Source organism: Chrysoperla carnea, chromosome 2, assembly GCF_905475395.1.
Source record: "Chrysoperla carnea chromosome 2, inChrCarn1.1, whole genome shotgun sequence".
NCBI lineage: Eukaryota > Metazoa > Arthropoda > Insecta > Neuroptera > Chrysopidae > Chrysoperla > Chrysoperla carnea.
This window is the reverse complement of record NC_058338.1, coordinates 23,509,455-23,531,823: the sequence shown is the minus strand read 5'-3', so window position 1 is coordinate 23,531,823 and position 22,369 is coordinate 23,509,455. Positions and strand designations below refer to the sequence as shown.

Genomic DNA, 22,369 nt, shown 5'->3' with positions numbered 1-22,369 from the left:
ATTGTACCTAATTTAAAAAAAATAAATATACAAAATACGTTAAAAAATAAATTCTCTATATTTCTGATGTATTTAGGTAAGTATTCTTTCTGTCTATCAATTTTAAGAGGTGCTCGCCTGCCGTAAAGTTCAAATACCATGATTCCGGTGGACAGTATGTATATTCAAAGCAACGCCAACGCCCCCTTGTATGTTTATATACTCTCATACAAACATACATTATAATGATTTAAGAAGTAATGTATAGACAATTTTATTGAATGTTCGTTGTCCAAAATTGGTCAGGTGTCTTTAACAAGATTCATCATTTACAGATATTGTTGAAAGAAGAAGCAATTTCAAGAAAATGAGTGAAAAAAGTGAATATAATAGGTATGTAAAAATCACGTACGAGTAAAGATCCATCAATTTGCGGGCTCACGGTTAAACAATGATGTTTACGAAAAATTGTTTCGAATAAAATTTTTTATTTTTTTTATAATGAACATTTTTTACATTTAAACTTTTATTTTATCTCTAAGGATTTACAAGATGGGTCCTACAGACCCAAGACCCAATGGACTTATTTACGATCTCAACCTTATTTTTTATGTCTTGAACACGCTAGAAAAATTTCAGCTTGATATATACTTTTGCGTTTTTGAGTCCGTTGTGTTGGATAAATGGACAAACAATCGAAAATGGACTAATAGTTTAATTAGGTGATTTTATGAACACCTATACCAACATTTTATTCGTAGCATCAACATTTTTAAGCGTTAAAAACTTGGGACTAAACTTAGTATCCCTTCATATATTTCATATACTCATGGTATAAAAATGATAACGATTAGAAATTGATCAGCTATTAAAAATACATTCGATATTTTCTATAGTGAGGTAGGAATTAAGCGAATGATTACAGTATTTTCTCATTTATGAGCATTTTTCTCTAAAAGGAGTATCTTTTACACTCTTCCCCCACAAGTGAATTGCTATTTTAGACTAATTATTATTTTATATACGTAAATGCGTATTCGTTGTGTGCGTAGTCATGGTAGGGACAATAAAATCGATGCCAGCGCTTCCAGTGAAAAATTTTGGCGATAAAGGAGGCTGTTATGACTAATTTGCAGTTCTTTACATGTTAATGTTATAGAAAATGTCAAACTAAAGTTATTGAAAAACACTAATTAAACTTATTGCATTAAAAATTGTAAAAACAAAAATTGACGAACAAAACCTACGAAAATTATTTAAATTCCTTAAGTCTACAAAATTACAAAATAAACTCTAAATTAACCTATATAGTGTAATTTTAATATATATATTTATATATACATACATCTAAACTGTGTAAATGACCATAGTTGTTAAACACACAGTATAAAAATATAATAAAAAAAAAAAAAAAAAAAAAAAAAATTGTAAAAATAAGAAATCAAATTGTACAAATATTATTTTTAAATTTTTAAATATCATAATTATTTATTTAAATTTGTGCGACAATAATATTAATTTTCAATCTAAGTCATAAATGCAATCCATACAATTATACATGCATCCATACAATTATATAATTATAGCAGTGTATCGTAACCATGGAAACGCCTCCAATAAAACTCACGTACGGTGCGTATAGAAAAATTAAAGTTATTAATTTGAAAAAAAAAACAAATCTTTGTTAAAATTGAATTGTGATGAAATAAAGTGAGTTATAATGGCACGTGCCATATGATTATTGTCTTATTATAGTGAATTATTTTATACTGTATGTTATAAAAATCATCATTATTATTATTATTACTATATTTTTTATTATAAGCTTACGTCAAACCGGAAATGGTATTACTTAGTATTTAATTTACTTTCATTTGTTTCAACAGCATCATTTAGATACTTTTTAAATAAAAAAATATATAAAATATTTGTTTGTGTGTTTTTTTTGTTTAATTTAAAATAACTAGCTACTTATTAATATTTAAATTAGCAAAGAAAAAAAATGTGTCAATTCGTTAAATAGATGAGAAGCTTACTTGTATTGAGTGCATAAATTGATGATGTTTGGCTTTTGGGTTTAGAATCAGATATAGTAGCAGAAAATTTAAGAGATTATTGTTAACGAAGGTTGTTACAGCTTTTTCTTCTGTTCATAAACTATACCTATCACAGCCGGAAAATTATATTAAGAGAACTTGAAAAATATTAAACTAGGCGACAAGTTTAAAGGAGCTAACATTTAGGTCCATATAATAACTAACAAATCTTTCTTTAATTAAAAATTGATTGATATATTTCGAAACGATTTAAGACTAGAGGAGAAAATGCATATTTTGCATACTCAAAACCGACTAGATACAGTTTTGTTGAAGATATTTGAAATATATGTAATTTGCATAAAAATTGTGGTACTTAAGTTGTAATATTTTGAAAACAGAAAATTGATGTAGAATTTGAATTTTTACGTTTCGAAGTAAAAAAAAATCACAAAAACTAATCAAAAAAACTTTAGGATTCTAATTTGGGATATGCAACTTAAATATCTGTTAAGATTGATTCTTTTCACGTATAAATTTACTGCCTTGTGAGTGGAAGCGCTTGCAAAAAGTACATACTCATGTAGTATTTGTGAAATTTATTCAACAAAAGAAATTAGACATTTAGTACATTGATTACTTACTTTTAGTTGTTAATGAAAATAAATACTCTGATTTAGAAGCAAGTTGCAGAATTTCAGGAGAGAGCGCTAGTAAAAAGTATTTCATATTATGGTTGTTAAATTTATTCAACAAAAGACATCAGATATTTAGCAGACTGATTACTTACTTTTGGTAGTTAAAATTTTTGCTGTTGATGAAAATGGGAACTCTGATTTTGAAGGGAGTACAATTTCTGGAGGAAGCGCTGGTAAAAAGTGTTTTATATAATGGTTGTTAATTTAATATAACAAAAAACATCAGGTATGAAGCAGCTTAATTACTTACTTTTGGTTGTTAAAGTTTTTGCTGTTGATGAAAATGGGTACTCTGACTTGGAGGTAAGTTGTAGAATTTTTGGAAGAAGCGCTAGTAAAAAGTATTTCATAGTAAAGTTGTTAAATTTATTCAACAAAAGATATCAGATATTTAGCCGACAAATTACTTACTTTTGGTTGTGAAAGTTTCGATTTTTGATGAAAATGGGATCCCTGATTTTGAAGCAAGTTGAATTTCTGGAGTGAACGCTGGTAAAAAGTTTTTAATAGAATGGATGTTTAATTTATCAACAAAAGGTATCAGATATTTAGATGACTGATAACTTACTTTTGGTAGTTAAAGTTTTGGTTGTTGATGAAAATGGGATCTCTGATTTTGTGGTAAGTTTAAGAATTTCTGGAGGGAGCGCTGGTAAAAAGTATTTAATAGAATGTGTGTTAAATTTATTCGACAAAAGATATCAAGTATTTAGCAGCTTGATTACTTACTTTTTGTTGTTAAAGTTCTTGTTGATGAAAGTGGAAACTCTGATTTGGAAGCAAGTTGTAGAATTTCTATAGTATACATATTACAAGATACGTATAAGTGTTATTTTTTCATCTAAAAGTCGACTTAAAGTTATACTTACGTAAAGGTTTTGAAATTGTGTCAAATACAGTTAATAAAACTGAAATTACTTGTATAACTCCCATTTCAAATAAATATTACTTTTTAAGACAATATCGGGGTCGATAAATAGTAGGTTTCTACATTTTCATAAGAAAGTTAAAATTATTCAAAAATAAATATCCCAATGTAATCAAATTTATACACAATCTATATAAAAAAAATCCAAGGAAGCCGAGTCCTAAAATCACCGACTTTAGTCTTTATGTCTGACTATAAGACACAGGTATTTTAAGATGAATTTTAGAAAAACTGTCGCCAAAATTGATTAGTATTATTAGTAATGCCCTTCTAGGGGTTAATTTTTCCTGGCTAGATATTCAAACATACAGCTTTATGAAAGAATCTTTTTAATAACAGTCATTGGTAACTCAATACGTAAAAAAGTCAGGAAGTTAAAGCCACATTTTTCTAAGCTTTATGAATCCTCCAAAAGCAGGTAATATAGAACTTTCACTTTATTATGGTTCTATGATTTATACCTAGGCTTGTTTATTACGAAAAAGATGATTTAAACATTGATTTAGGTCACTCAGTACACAAATATTTATACTTTTATATTTCTACACATTCTCCCGCGGCTGCAGTTTTTTTCTAAGAACATTATTCCATATAAATGCATTTTTGTTTACGTAGACTATTTAAAGTATTTGGAAAACCACTTGGGAGTGCTATCTCTTATTTTTTAATCGCGATGGTCAATGGAGACAAACTTCATAAGGTTGGAAAATACACTGTGATTGCATAGCTTTAACACATATTGTTATTGGAATTATTTTAAATAATAATTTTTTCCAAAAAATTTTTAATTTTTATTTTAACAAAATTTACTAATTATTATAACTTTGAAATAAATTAGGTTCGTGATATATATTACTTTGGAAAATGATTATTATAAACTAAAATAATTTAACTATGTTTAATATGAAAAGTATATTCAATTGATTTTTTTAGATTTTAATCAAAGGATATTTTTTTTTTATTCAATGTGTCATGACAATATTATGTACACATTGTAATATCTAGATAATACGGGGTGTCTGGTAGAGAGGACCAATAAAGTAAAAAATCACAGAGAATAGGTTATTTAGCTTTACTTGTACGGTAAAAAAGATGTTTGCAATCAACAAAAAACTGTTAAATAAAATTTTCTAAATAGAAACGGAAACGCCCGAAGAAACAATTTGTGTAAAATATCGTGTAACATAATAATTTTGATTATGTATGTAGGTATATATTTCTACATAGACTTTTGTATTTTAATATTTCCAAGCTCACAAACATAGCATACTATGGCTAAATAACGTTTGTAATCTGTGAATTCTTTTTTATATTTTATTTTTTTAATTGACTAACATTTAATTGTACCTACATAAGTAGCTTTTTATTATACTGACCGAACGAAATTGTGGTCACGAGACAGCATCGAAACATATTTAGTACAATAAAATTATTTTATTAAAAATACGACTCGAATGATTCTTTTCACCCTGTATAAAAATAAGTAATTGCATTTAAACATATTGGTACTCTATATAAAATTAGTTTTGATAGTTTTTATTAGAAATTAGATAATCGTTTCTAATTTTACGTAATCAAGTTTTAGTTTTGATGTCTAGGTTAATATGACATTTAAAAAATCAATTCATTCTATTCAAATATACATAATATTACTTTTATATTTAATTTTTTCGATTCGTCATGATTTTCAGGAAAAAATTTGTTGTTGGGTTTTGAACGAATCCTGCTGAAAATCTCTTCAAGAAAGAACTTTTGGGAAAATTGATCCAAGTAAAAGATGTATCACTCGGAGGGGATATATCATCGAGACCTTAAATTTTTACTTCAGGATACAGTGCATTTTCTAGAATAAAAGTTATAAATTGTGGCTCATTGATGAGGAAAGAGGCTTACTACGAAAAGTAGACCAAGCATTTTTGAGTAAATTTTTTCGCTGTCGCCTACACGGTAAGAAACTTTTTGTGAATATCACTATGGCAGTACCGGTATCGTACCTGTATTGAGGGAATAGTAACATTAGCAGTAGTTATGGCGGACGAGTCAATGCAGTATGGGCGTCAGATATCACAATACATTTGGTGGATAGTCCTATTCAATACTGCAATATTACTTATGCTAACATAGATACCAATTGTATCTGTGTCTATACCATACCAGCATTGTAGTGCACGCCATGCATTTCTTACCTGTTTAAATGGTTTCTACTTCACTAAGATTGCTAGAATTCGTTACAGAAACAAAGTTACTGTTACCATTAAACAAGAAAATCTTAATTTTTGTTTAAAAGAAGTTCGGATCATGATCAAATACTCGTTATTATATAATTTATTTTCGGAAAATAAATTGAAACTGCACTCCAGCTGACAGAAAATGAAACGGCGATCATTCTTTACAACTGATGATAGAATAAGTTCAGGGGTTCTTGAAGAGGGTGTAGTAAATTTGTCTAACCTCTCTCCTCGTGGATTCGTCACTGCTTTAATAACTTGTAATCGTATTTAAATAAATACAATTTTATGCGTGGTTTAGATTCAATATATATATAGGTTATAAATAATATATTATTAATATTTATTAAAAAAATATTTTTATTAAATTTTTATACCAAATAAATAAATTTTATACCACTAAAATGCATAAACCATAATTGTATAACCAATAATTTATAGTACGTGTTACGGTATTTTATATGCACTAAAAAGTTTTTATATCAATCAACATAATAATTTTTTATTGATCGAACTATAAAAAAAAATTTAATTTTTTTAAAAAGAATTTTTATTTTAATCTAGACTTTATTATTATGATTATTTAATATTCATATATATTTATTATGTGCAATTCATAAACCAGAAAATTTTTTAATATTTCGTGACTATTGCATATACATATATCTCATTTTATCTTCATACATCAGATGACTTCTATCATTACATAAATTGCATTCTTCAGAATAGGGTATTTGATTGGTTTCTGGAAACCATCTTGGAATATAAGATTATACGTTTATTACTTATAGACCCCATAAAAAGTGTTATGTTTTCTTCAAACAAGTGAAATTTACAAAATTTAATAAACCCCCGAAAAATTTATGCGATTTGTTCCTTATATAAACCGATTTTTGGAAATTTAGCTATAAAATATTCTCAATCAAATCGGTTCGACCATTTAGGGGCTACGATGCCACTGAGAAACACAGAAACGCACAGATAAACACTTATAACACTCCTTCATAAATCAATATCAAAGTGATGGTCAAGGATATCAGATGAGATGAAAAGGATACTTAGAGAGCTAGCTAATTTTTTGGGACAAATTTTTGGAAATATTTTAATTGAATATTTGAGTTGAGTTTGTTCTTTTGAATTATTGTTTTGAATTACCTAATTATTTTACGATTTCACTTTTCGAAATGAATTGAGCCACGATTATTTGACCAATCATTTTCATAGTAATTATTATTTATATGTTAAAATTATATGTCATAATCGCCAATTTTTTAGTTATTTCGGGTACAGAACCCTAAGCTCGTACTTTAAACTTTAAGCTCAAACTTTAAGCTCGCACATAGTTAAAAACACTCTACCTTTAATTACCTTTCGTAGCACTCCACATTTTAGCTTTCGATATTTTGAAAACCAAGGTACATATCGAAAAATTGTATTCTTATTTTTCGTCTACATTCATGATGTTATAACAAAATTCAACATCAAAATTGAAAATTCATCATTAAAGTTGCCTTGGCGCTAGTACTATCTTAATATCACAAAAAGTCATTCATTTTGCGCTGTTGAATACCTATTACATACTTACCTATGTTTGTTGATCGATGTCTGATGTCTTGTATGATGCCTGCGTTATATCTAACCGCCGTTTTATATATAAGATTATGGAAGTATATGGTAATACATATATGATTACGCATCGCTTATTAATTGCTAGTTTATAGTAATCTAGTATTAAAAATATTTACTGTTATATTAAACATGTATATTCAATTCACTAAACAATTTTTCAATTCAAATTAATACCTAAATAAATATGCTGATTGATGCATTTAAAATGCATTTTTATGGTCCAAATATTATTATTAACAAAAGCGGTTGCTTCTCGCAATTGACTAAGAATTAAATTTAACGATTTGGTTTTGGATAATATATAACATGTACTGTAATATTGCTAGAGATATTTTTCTTAAAAGGGATTCGCTTTACTTTGAAATATAACATCTAAAAAATTTGCGCTTATACCTCTCACTAAACCTGTACGATTTTGAAGTTGGATTTGAAGTTGGAACTGGATAGTTTATATTAGAAAGAGGGTATTTTATCAGTTTGCAGGTAGGCTGAAAACATATTGTCAATATGATTTCGCTTTCGAATAATCTAATAAGTACCTTATCAGGATGTGTTTAGAATAGACTAAACGAGCAACATGAGACTAGAATTTTGTCTGTAGACTCAATGGTATCCGAAATAAATCCTTTCAAAGTTGATCATAGGATAGCGAGTTGAAAATTTGTTGGTAGCTTCAACTAGTAGTCTTGCAAAACATTCTCGAAAAATAAAAAATAAAAATAATAAAATATACTTTTCGAAAACTTAATAAATGGCACTTTCCATACATGATATTTCAACAATTAACTCAGTCAATCGTTTGTTTTCACTTGTTTTATGTATAAGCTAAAAATATAATTAAGTTTAATGAGAAAGAAAGAAATCATTCAAAGATTTTTCCAAGATAAAATTCCAATAGATTTAGAGTTAACGATCTAATAATAAAAATTTTTATAATGGAAACTGAGACAAAAAAGAATTATTATTTCATTTGAAATTGAATAGAATTAAGTGTGAAGGTTAAGGTAAACGTCGTTGACACGATTCTAATAATAATTATTTTCCCATTGTAAAACAGATCTGAGAATGTATTAATTAACATGTAAATTATTTAATTGACAGCATTAACCTTTTAAATATTTAACTAAGATTATAGTGTGTAGTATAAGAGGCAGATTGTTAAAAAATATAACTGAATCTTTCAACTTTCGATTATACTTCGATGATCAAATTATAATGTCATATATTTAAAGGAATTTGCTCTCCATTAAGGCTTGTAAATTGAATCAAGTTTGTAAAAGTATTTGGGTTGTTATAATACATACTCTCATTTCATCTCGAGAAACGTGATTTGCGCATAAACAGTTTCTCTATTTCTTATTTATATGAAGCACAAATACCAAATACTTGCTGGCGATTTTGTTTAATTAAGTAATGGCCGAAATGATTATGTATCCCACCCCTCTTTCTTGTATTTGAAATAACGGGAGAGTTTGACGGTTTTGATAAATAATCATTACAAAGGTACCATTTTGATAAAATCGAGAAAATCGCCGAAAAAATTTTTGTTTTGGAATTTGATGAAACTCGAAGTGGATGGGGTAATTTTGATCCAAAAAGTATAAAAATCAGGTTAATTTAATGATTGGACCTATTAGAAAGTTACAATGTCAGCGAGTATTATGGGCAAAACTTCATTTTCATAAAAGTTCACCATCAAAAAATTAAAATCCGTAACGTGATAGTCTAAAGGAGAAATTGACCAGCAAAGTGGGCGGGTATCTACTAGTTATCATATAAAATATAATGTTTAAATTATTAACATATTATATAAGATTGCATACCTATCTTACTACGTTTTTTTAGTGGTCAAAGTGATTGGAAATCTTTTCAATCATCGCTGTTGTATCACCTGAACAGGAGTTGTAGATATTTGAAATAGTATTCGTTGTGTGCATAGTCATGGTAGGGACAATAAAATCGATGCCAGCGCTTCCAGTGAAAAATTTTGACGTTAAAGGGGGCTGTTATTACTAATTTGCAGTTCTTTACATGTTGATGTTATAGAAATGTCAAATTAAAATTATTGTAAAACACGAATTAATTAAACTTAATGCATTAAAAATTGTGAAAATAAGAAATCAAATTGCATAAATATTATTTTTTAAATGTAAATTATCATAATTATTTATTTAAATTTGTGAGACAATAATATTAAATTTTCAATGTAAGTCTTAAATGCAATCCATACAATTATATATGCATCCATACAATTCTATAATTAAAGTAGTGTATCGTTACCATGGAAACGAAACTCACGCACGGAGCGAATAGGCAAATCTTTTTTAGTACACTGATTCTTGTACTATGGTATACTTTAGGTGTACTTATTAATGAAAACAATAATAAAGTAATTTAATGTTGAACTATAGTAACATATATGTATATGTTGAACTATAATAACAGACAGAGGAGAATGAAAATTATAATACATAAAATTTAATGAATTTATTAATTAATTATTTGCATTAAATTAAATAAAAGAATGTTTAAGTATGAAAATGAAATCATAATCATTATTATAATACATATGACCTGTTGTTAATGTAGAAAAAGTAAAGATTCAAAACTTTATTAGATTAGAAATCTTGTTTTTAGACTTAGACTTTAGAATTTTGAGTTTGTTTTGCAATTAATTATATCTTAAAAAACAAACCAAAAATTGGATATTCAACAACTTTAAGTTAATGGCGGCATTTTCGGGGCCCCGTGTAAAACAACATTGTCTGGAATTCTTACAAATAAAAAATATATCAGTCTGAAATCTGTTTTTAGTATATAGTCCAGTAATTTTATACATCAGAGTTTGTGCCAAGTCAGGTAGTTCTGATTTTATGCATACTTGTTTATGATGTTGACCCAACGAATAATCCAATCAATAACTTTGCCAAAAATCGAAGACTTTATCTCGGAAATTATTGGGTCTACAGAGACAATTCTAGTCTCATATTGTAGTGAATTTAGTTTACTTTAAAAACATCCTGAAAAGGTACCTTCAAAAAATAGCCCTTTAGGGCTATAACCGCCAAAATCGGAAAAAAGCCGAAGTTTTCATGATTTTTTTCGATTTTGGACAAAGTTGCGTTAGGCACTTGAAGTGGCGAACTGGGATTATTCATTGCACCAACATCATAAACAAGTCTGCAAAAAATCAAACCTACCAGATTTGACGCCTCGTACTTTTAATCGACAAGGTTATTGGATTTAATATTTGTGCATTACTTTTTTAAATATTTATTAAAGATATAACAAAAATTTGCCTGTAGCATATTACATATTCTATCTCTAGACATTTCCATTAGAAGATTTTTCCATCTCTTTATTTTTTTTAAATATATACATATACCTGACGTATAGATATTAGATCGTGAGCCCATTTTGAAGGGAAAATTATGAAATTCTTTTTGTTTGCTGTTTGGAGGATTGTTAAAGGTAAGATTGTTAATTAAGAAAAAAGAGATTTTAACTGTCCTGTGAAAAAACAATAGGACAAATCTGTCGACAAGTGCATTCATGCTGGAAATACCTCAATTGTACAATCGTGTCAGTCATTGAAAATTACGGAAATTAGAATTGTTCCGCATTTCAAGTATAGATAATCTACTAAAACTAAATTTTATTTTATAAAAATGGTCAACATAATAAAACCTATATCAATTAATGATGATGGGTTTTTGTCTTTTTTGTTTAAAACGGAAGTGAATTATAAGTTTGTGTACAATATTTTCAAGAATTGGTTCACACAAATAAATATTAAATATAGTGATTAATGTTTAATAATTATATCTAGCATGGTTACCATTATTTTACAAAAATAATATAATAAGAAAATATAAAAAAAAGTCTCTTATTGTATGATAATCATAATATACAATTCAATTTCTATAATTTAGATAGATTGTGGACAAAGACCTCATCATTGTATCTTTTGATTACTTACATTTATCTTTGTAAAGACATTTGTTATATAAATATTATCAAAGATAATGAGAGCTCTAGGATATTTCGAAATAAATATATATTTACTTCAACTAACATTACCACTACCTATTATATAAATACGTATTTCAAATACAATGTAGTCATAGTGCGTATGAATTAGTTAGACGCACCCGAATCAGACGGTCTGTGCGCAGGCCCTCATTAAATTAGCAACGAGTACCATATAATATAAGACTAATTACGATAAGTATTTATATAATATAAAAATTGATTTAGAAAATTGGGGCAAAATCGAAATTTATTAGATATTTGTGATATTTATTATTTATTTGCTTAAAAAATATACTATCTTTAATATCCAAGACACAATTATCAAGAGTTGATAGGTTAGGTTAGGTTAGAGTGGCTGTCCTGGGATGGGACACACTTAGACCATAAGGTCCGTTGTGATACCGAAAAAGGGTTGGCCCATCCTCGGTCACTACTCCATGCACCAGGAGCTGGATTTGAAGCTGTTTAAGAACAGCAGGAGAGCTTTGACGTCGACGAACTCCAGGTCGGAGAGGTCGTCAAAGAGAGGCTGGCTCAAGTAAGTCCATCTCCTCATGACCAGGGCTGGACAGTGACAGAGAAGATGAGACATTGTTTCCTCTTCCTCACCACTGTGACAGCTCCTGCAGTAGTCGTGATACACTGCCAGACCCAGACGCTCATCAAGAGTTGATAAATTATAGTATAACTATTTGCTACGAAATTTGCAGAACTGTAGAAGTGTTTTTTTTAACTTCCCATAGAATGGATCTAAAAAACTAAACTGAAATTTTCTATATTCAATGCGCTCAAAATGAGACCACTGTTAGATTGATGTCTGTGTGTTCTCATGTGTGTGTGTGTGTTAGGGGAAAAATTACTGCGTTGGGTGAGCAAAACTTGGAATTTTTTTTTCTTTTTTTCAGTTTTGCAGGAATGTTTAGAATATTTAATTTTATGAATTTGTTGATATAATTTTAAAAAATATTTTTGAAAGTGAATTAATTGGCTGAATTAATTTGGTGTTCTTTTATACAAAGGTCCCGTTTATATAAAGTAGTCTTTAAATATTAGGTATGGTATTTTCTATAATATATAGGCTAGGTATCTTTCTATCTTCTATCGTCTTCAAATATTATGGTTTCTTCTATTATCTATGGTATTTTCTATTGCGGTAATAAAAAATACGATGAAAACCGGATTTGAGAGCGCCACACTGAGTGTCGTATTGCCTGTTAAATTGTCGTTTAACGTTTACATCATATTGTTATTTACCAAAACTTTTTTAATTTCGCATGAAGCTGTTATTTATATAATTTATATTCAGATATATAAAATTTTACAATAAATTAAACTTACGACTGACAAAATTCATAATATTTATTATGATTTAGATACATTTTACTACATTTAATTCTTTAGAAAACACAAAGAATAAAATAAAATAAAAGTTTTTACATTTTAACATCGTAAAAATATCACAAATATAACAATAATAATAATAATAATGAAAGCAATGAACTTACTTATATAAAGTTGATTCTCTTCTGTGAGTAATGTTTACCTTGAATATATTTAATTTATTTATTTTTATAATTTAAATAAATTAATATAAATGATAATGGACAATAAACATGAGAGAATACCTCACTATATACCTATAGCATATGTGTATATAAAACATACCTACATTTATTAACAATTATTATTATTTATTTATTATTTTTATTTATTTTAATTTCTTTATAAATATTTCCTGTAAATAAGTTCACTACAGTTATCTACCGTATTTGTATCGAATTAAGAGAAAGAATTTTCTAATATTTACATACCCACCATTCGTATACACCTTTGTGTATTGATTGTCAATTATTCACATATATATTACATATTTTTATACCTTGCATATATGTAATATGCAAGGTATACTAAGTTTAGTCCCAAGTTTGTAACGTTTAAAAATATTGATGCTACGCACAAAATTTTGCTATAGGTGTTCATAGAATCACCTAATTAGTCCATTTCCGGTTGTCCGTCCGTCCGTCCGCCTGTGGGCACGATAACTCAAAAACGAAAAAAGATATCGAGCTGAAATTTTTACAGCGTACTCAGAACCTAAAAAGTGAGGTCGAGTTCGTAAATGAGCAACGTAGGTCAATTGGGTCTTGACCTATGGGTCCGTAGGACCCATCTTGTAAACCGTTAGAGATAGAACAAAAGTTTAAATGTAAAAAATGTTTCTTATAAAAAAATAAACAACTTTTGTTTGAATCATTTTTTCGTAAACATCACTGTTTACCCGTGAAGGCGCAAATTGGGCGTAAATTGTATAGTATGTATTATATAAATTGTATATGCATGTGCAATGTGATAGAGTAATCAACATTATTTATGCATGATATTTCAACTATTAACTCATTTAATTGTTTGTTTTCACTTGTTTTCTTTTGTACTTTCCTATGTTTTATTTCCTTAAATAAAAATATTCCCTTATAGAAAATTCAATTGATTTAAGATTCCAATTTCGAGGGAGTTTACTTTAGTTACTTGACCCGGTATAAGATAAAAAGTTTCAGGACTATCTGGAATTTTTCAATCATCATTATGAAACGTTCGGGTATCTGAATCTAAATCCAAAAGATGGATTAATCCCAAGAAAAGCAAATGAATTTCACTCAGTCAACGGTCTAAATTTTGTAAAGAAGTAATTTTCCTACAAGAAATTATTGGTCTCAAAGAGTGGCTTTGGAATTAAGCTTTGTTTTTGGATTAAGAAATCCGATCGTTTCATAATTAGAGATGGTGGAAACAAACAAAATTAGAGATAGGAAACCTTTCTTAGTTTCCATCGAATTTGGGTATAATTTAAAAACATACTAATAATATTATCGAAATCGGTGGGGGCCTTGAGGCCATGGCCCCACTGGTCCTATCCTAAATTCAGCCCTGGCTGTAGCTATTAATTAAAGATAGCTGTCTAGAAATTTCCGATTAAATGTATTTATAGTTTATATGCAAATAAATTTTATTTTTAAATGAAAACATTTATATACTGTAACTAAATCAAACTGACTTTACGCTTCATCAGTTAAACGTATTTTATTATTTTCAATACAATGCGTAACAATGCATAAGCTCATTGTTTATCGAGCTATATTAAACAATTACTTATGGCAATAACTCCGGTCGATAATGAACTATAGTACTACTATGGTAATATCTTTGGTATATTAGGGTGCAGTAACTGGCGACCTCTTACAAGCTAATAGTACTATCTTAATATACCTATATATAATATATATTTAGATAGTACAAGCTAATACTACTGTATTAGCTTGTAAGAGGTTTCCAGTTACGCCTTACTGCGAGATAAACTCATCATTAATTTTTCTAACAAAAGATAAAATTTACGTGAGTTAAACTTCTTCTTTTGCGTTTAAATAGTGTTCGGTTTTACAGGACAAAGTTAGTCCAAGAGGTTTGTGTGGAAAGTACAACCTAAAAGTTTGTTACATTCACCTTTAAGTTTGCTTAAAATATAGTTACTTATAGTTACGTATCCTTTCCAGCCAAAAATCTGCGTCTTTATGCCGGTTTGTCTCAAAACTACATTTTTCTTTCACTAAGTGCATGTCTGCTGTAAATTACTACCATAGAAGACTCTTCAAAGAAAAATTTTATAAAAATAATTGACTAACTATGTCAATACTGAGTACAATTTCGTAAAAAGACTGAATATAAATATAAAGACAAGGTCGGTCTTAGGTAATACACAAATATATTAATTTTTTAATATAAAAAATCAAAAATATTTTATTAAATTCAAAGGATATTTTGTAGGGGTACTTTATTTTATTGTTTTATTACGTGGTTATTTACTTCAAAATATTTTGATTTTTATTTAATTAATTTATGTTAAATTGTTAACAAAAAATTCCCTTTAAATACAAACCAAACGAGTTCAAGGATTTAGATTTTTAGTTACATTACTATTCGAAAATTTAACATATCCTGTTTGATATTATTTATACATTATATTAAATTTTATAAAACATCAAAAATCCGAAAGAATTTCAATGCCAAGAAACAAAATTAAAGAAACTAGATCAGTTAATTTATGAATTCGTAGAATATTAGTAAATAGAAATATTATTTATGTAAAAATTTCTTTTATCATGTTTTTATCTTACTCCAAGTTATTCATGAATATATCTATGTAACGATATCTATTGATTACAGCAAAGTTTCATTTTATATTTGAAGTTCGGAAATATAAAAAATACAAAATAAAAATTTATTTGAAGGCTTTAGGAAGTCTGGAACTTAACAATTGCACAGGAAAATAGAACTAGAACAAACTCTACAGACTAACAAATGGAGTGGTTTTGGTACTCGACCAGTGATAGGCAAATAAATCGACCTGGGTCGAGAATTATTTTTTTATGAATATAGAATTATTTGTTTCTTTATGTCCGACTTTATGTTTAACGGGAAATAACTAATTACCTATTGAGTGAGCAAAGTTTACTTGCTACAAGCAATTAATTTCAGTGCAACACGTTAATTTTGCTCCAGGATTGAGCGATATATTTTTACAAAATTCATAATACCGCCCACAGAAATATTCATTTAGTACAAAATAAGATGACTCATTCCGTATGACTAAAAAAACATTTGTCAAGATGTATCAACAGACGATAGATAGAAAACCAGAAAAGTATTTTGCAAGGGGATAGATGTTTGTCTACAATATTTTTAAATAATCAGACCGATAATTTAACACATAAAAACAATAAAATGGTTCATTACCACTTTTAAACTGTTTTTTTTTTTAATACGCACATAATAATTAATTTAAATGGTATTTGAATTTTTATTTAAATTACAAAAAAAGACAATAAAATTTTAAATAGTATCCATTACCAGTGGTAATATTCATTTAAAACTATTGACTAGGTAAATATCCGTAGTTCTATAGTGTACCGGATGAAATATTAAATAGATAGTTGGTTGTATTGACTAAACTTTAAAAGCAAAATGTAAAAGAATTTTGAGATTTTAATAATTGATCTTAACCACATCAAAATAAATAATGTACTGTATTAAAAAAAAGGACAAGTTTTGTTACAATTAATTAATTACAATGCAGAGTTTCTGAGATATCGCAATGTTCGGTTCGATTTTAGTCCGTATGTCAAAAACTATTCGACTAGTCATCAAACGCAACCGATTTTTGTACTTTTTGGATCAAAATTACGTTATATACTAAGTTTTATCGAAATAGGAGATAAAAAAATTTCTCGATTTTTTGCAATTTTTTCAAGGGGGTACCCCTTTGAAAAAATCGAAAAAAACGCAAAAAAAATTTTGTTCTGGAATTTGATGAAACACGGTGGATGGGGTAATTTTGATCCAAAAAGTATAAAAATCAGGTTAATTTAATGATTGGATGCAGAGTTTCTGAGATATCGCAATATTTGGATCGATTTTAGTCCATATCTCAAAAACTATTCGACTAGTCGTCAAATGCATCCGATTTTTGTACTTTTTGGGTCAAAATTACCTTATATACTGAGTTTTATCAAAATTGGAGATATACAAAATTTCTCGATTTTTTGCAATTTTTTTAAGGGGTACCCCTTTGATAAAATCGAGAAAATCGCAAAAAAACTTTTGTTTTGGAATTTGATGAAATTTGGTGGATGGGGTAATTTTGATCCAAAAAATATAAAAATCAGGTTAATTTAATGATTGGATGCAGAATTTCTGAGATATCGCAACATTTGGATCTTGCGATAATCTTAAGATCTCAAACAGTTAAATTTTTTAACAGTTGAAATGATTGATGTGTATTCACTAAATCTCATCAAAGAAAACAGTCTATCTAATTTCTTAATTATTATCAATTTCTCTTCATAATTCATAATTATACAACAAATAATAAGAACAATAAACAATTATTGTTTACATTTTTATTATAAACAATAAAATAAGTACATAGTGAGTAAATATTAGGTATGTCATCTTCGCAATAAAAATGCTTGTAAACTTAATATTGCTTTATGTTACAGCCTTAATAGCATAATCAAGTATCACTACTTACAAAGATCTAAAATTTCAGTTAAAAATGAAGATAGAGTAGATGTAATTGGCCCTCGATTTCTCAATATTACAGGTTTCTAATATTCGTTAAAAGTTCTAAGACTCTAAAATAACCCTATCAAAGCGGCAAGGAGTGTTAAAAGTTTTTGAGCAATGGATTCCAAAAGTAGAAAATACAAGTTTTCAAACGAGCTATAGTTGTTCCAAATTCGATAATTTTCGCAGAGATGCAGCTGTGGATATCAGCGCTACCGGTGGATATTAACGACTATTAACGATTATTTTTGAACTTTGATCTCTCATAAAAACAGAGTTTTTAGGATTTTCACAACTAAGTTGCATGGATCCTAAAAATAAAACGAAACAATCTCTTAAAGTAAAGTTATGCTAATAAACTTGAAAAAAAGTTTTTTTGTTAAACGGATATGTTTTGAATCAAATGTAATAATAGATATAATAATAATATAGCAATAAAATGATTCAATAAAAAGTTGTAATCAATTAAAAAGTAATAATAATTGTTATAAAGACTAATAATAATTAATTATAATTGATTTACTTTCTAAATATGGTTGATATTGATGCGTATAAGTTATTTATTTCATATAATTTATTTAATAAGGGAAGATGTAGTACCTATAGAATTAAAAATTAACATTTATGAGTTTTTTAAAGTAATGTATACACATAGCATTGATATTCCTAAAAATTTTTTTTTTTGAGAATCTAAATATTAAACAACTATGAAAATGAAAAAATATCGATGAAAAACATGAGAACCATGGTACATGATGTGTGAACATGGTGGTAAAACATTAGAATGTACCATGGTTCACATGTTGATGCACCTAGAGTCACCCACATTGATTGTATCAGAATCGTTACAGCTCACTCCAGAGAACCACATTATAGAATACGTGTGACTGAAATATTGAAAAATCTACACGTTCCACTACTGTGAGTGTCCTGCAACAGTTTCAAATGGTATTTTCAATGACTCGATGTGAATAAACTTCTTCTTCCAATTTATACTTTGCTTGTACCTATCTTTGGAATCCCATAAAACAAAAGATTGCAAGTCTAACATGTAATGCATAAAATGACCATGTATAAAGGATATATTCAAAGTACATGCGGTTGTTTGATTCAATATACATCACTTTGCGTTTTAAATTTTTTGAATTTTTGTTTTTACAGTTTAGAATTTCATATACTTCAACTAAGTACCATTAGTATTCCATATCCTTTACCAAATGACTTTATGAGTGATACGCGGGAGACATTTGAGCTTTACCATCAGGTACCAGGTATATACTACCTATGATTTTTTATGTTTTTCCACTACACTTGCACAAAGGTTAATATCGGGATAGTTCTGAACTAAGCCAGCCATAGCTGCATAATTCCCCCTTCATTTCAATTTATCTATTCTTTTTTATATGGAGTATAGTATAAAAACTTACTCAGCAATAACCAATGATTTACGTTGAGTATGATTTATAAAACAATATGCAATGGTCAGTTTTTAAATAGGCAACCAGAAGAATCGAATTTGTTTACTTTTTCCACAAAAAAATTATATTTTTAATTTATTCAAAAACAAAACAACATTGACTACCAGTCTTCAGCCTACCTGTATTCTCACAAAATAATCTCATTTCAATACATATAGTGACTAGATGTCTGCGGAGAAACTACAGAAGATACCAGGTATATATGACTCTAGGTACTACATTTTACCCTACTTTATGTTTACTGTATAGGTAGATGATATCAATAGATAAAATAATTTTATTATCCTATTATAAGTAATGTCACACACGTTATATTACTGCTTTTATAAAACTTTTTGTTAACAAAACTAATTTAAGAAAATGGAAAGTGTGATTGATATATTTATTTTCAAGGCATATCGTGACTAACTTAAAAAAAGTTAACTTAAACTTAAAAAAAAAGGCGAACTATGTATTCGTTGAAATTTCGTGAACACATTCCGATACAAATACCTATTAGGTTTTCTTCGTATTTTATCTCTCGGAGTAGATTTAGAAGAAGGGTAAAAATATAAAATATGAATAACTTTTAATAAATTTTGTGTGATTCATAAAACCAAAGCAGATATTGTACCGAATCATCCAAAAATTATTTCTCGATTCTTAGTGTTTTGAGAAGCTATTAGATACAATATTACTACTTACCTTGCGAAACTATAAATGTTGGTCCAAATTGTAATAATGTTGTAATCCAAATAAGTATAAGTACGTTTCGAGAAGATTTCGTCAGAGCGTTGTATTTCAACTGCATTATTATGATGAGGACATTCGTGATGAACAAACCAATGATTCAGATTCATGTAAATGTCTAATAATTTCACCACAGCCTCGTAAACTTTGTTTTATACTATATTGTATGATCATCTGTAAATAGAATAAAAATGATAGATTTAAGCCATACAAATTTTTACACTTTAAATAGGGTTCCACAAAACACTTTAAATGGGATTAAAACATGTTCAAAATGTTTGAAACCATAAGGTAAAAACTGTCTCCAAATTAAACTATCGATAGTAAAATGTGGCAAATATTTTAAGAGGTGGAAAATAGCAAAATAATATAGGATGTTTAAAAATCCTGATTAACAGAAAAGGGTTGCAAACGGGAAGAAATTCTAGAAGAAAAGGGGAAAAGTCCTTGAAAAAGAGAATTGTTGGAGTAAGTTTGTGTCGAAGACATAATTCAATTTTCCTAAAATCCCTGTACCTATATTATAAATGTGAAAGTAAGGTTGTTTGTTTGTTAAGCTTTCACGAAAAAATTACTAAATGGATTTGAATAAAACTGTACAATAATATAGCTCATACATGAGACTAAAACTTTATAAAGATAAAAATAAAGCTATACTTTATAAAGATATATTAAAGAAAAAAAAATTAAATTTAGTCTATGATATTTCATTTCACCATCCATGAGCATCATTTTGAACCATAAATTAAATGTTTCTACAAAAATGGTGAACGAGATATAATTCATGGCTACCTGTACTGATACACTCAATGAATCAAGATTATATAACATTTAAAAATTGAAATCTGTACCTTCATATATGAAAAAAATTGAAATCTGTGCATATATTTTACCTGTGTAAAACAATCCTTACCCCTATTTGGAGTGTTATGGAAAGGGGGATAAGCGAGAACAAGGGAGGTGTAAGAATTAACGCGGTGGTGTTTAAGCCCAGCAAAGCGAGCGATTATCAAATTAGTTTTTAATAATAAAAACCCAGCTAGAGAATTTTTTAAATAAACAATTAACTTGCTATATAAAAAATTAAACATCTGTTTCAATAAAATAATTTAAATTAAATTATTTAGTGTGAATGATTTCAATTAACTGTTTCAATAATTAAGAAAAATGTCTTTAAAAAAATGATTTCACATGAATAGTTTTTTGTATCATATTTATATATATAAAATATACGGTAATTTGAAGGTTAACGAAGGTTATTGGTTATTAAAAAGTAATGTGAAATACCGTTAATATTTTATCAAATTAATAGCGTTTATTAAATAAAATACATACAGCGAAGATTAGAGAGAAGCATGATGATACTTTAATAATAAAACATCAATTATAAATATTTTTTTAGGAAATTTCAACCTTTCACTTATACAGTCAAAATTGGTTATAACGACGAAAATAAAAGGACTCGACTAAATCTCTATATAAACACATACATGAATGTACCTATTGGTTTTAACGACTTATCAGTTATAGCGACCAATATTTATTGAAATTATTAGCAAATATATAGGATATAAACACCAACACCTTTAAAAACACACTTTACGTTAACATAATTTTTCGGCTAAATAAATCACCACTGTTATACTTTTTAGAACATGATATTATTTCCGCGAAATCTAGGCACTCTTCGACAAAAATTTGCTAATAAATACAATAAAAGTGGCTTGTTTTTCTATAAAGACCATAAGGTTTATTTATCTTGGTTTTTTCAAGTCATAGGAATAGAGAAAGCATAGAGGTAGACACACAAAGCTAGGAGCGAAAAAAGATAGTTTGTAGATAGAGACTCATCGCACCACTAAAATTGATTTGATTGTGCCATACATCTCAAAATTTGTAACCAAAAATTGATGACAGTGTGACCCAGTAAATGTTAAATAATACAAAAATTTGGATGCCGGGGGATCGCAAATCTTAATTATTCAAGAATTCGAAGATAATGCAATTAAGAAAAATATTATTTGATTCGAAGAAGTCTGATATTCTGGTTCACACATAGGAAAAATAAATACTTTTAATAAAAGTTGGGAATTGGTATTCAATTGAAGTTAAAAAAAAAAAACAACGATGGGCCTCAGACATCCTAGTGGAGGTTAAAATCTCTCTAGGTACATCGGCGTATCCAACTTTTAGCCAAATCACGAATTTTTGGTTTCTAGGTGGGCAAATCAGAAATTTTTTTCCAAAATTCTTACAAACTTAAACATAAACTCTAAAATTAGTCTACTAAAATAGTTGTTCAGAGCCAGGTACCTTGACTTGCTTCTTTGTTCTCTCGGTATATCCTTGCATGTATTTATGTGAAAATTTCATTAGTATTTTAGTTTTTCATATGTTTCGTTTACATCCACATTCACACAATCATTTTGAATTTAGAGAAATGGGTGAAAATGGTATCGGGTACAAAATATTAAAACGAAAATGTAAGTATATTGATTTTTTATCTGGAAAACAT

The 22,369-nt window shown here is 27.9% G+C and overlaps 1 protein-coding gene across 1 annotated transcript in view; it reads right to left on the bottom strand.

The window, feature by feature from the left end:
- LOC123292564 (protocadherin-16) overlaps positions 1 to 19,952 on the bottom strand; it is a 30,957-nt gene extending 11,005 nt beyond the window's left edge. Inside the window, exon 1 of the mRNA XM_044873276.1 lies at positions 19,810 to 19,952. Within this exon, the coding sequence (XP_044729211.1) occupies positions 19,810 to 19,915 (106 nt within the window). The 5' untranslated portion in view covers positions 19,916 to 19,952. The remainder of the gene's footprint in view (positions 1 to 19,809) is intronic.
- Between the last annotated feature and the right edge of the window lie 2,417 nt (positions 19,953 to 22,369).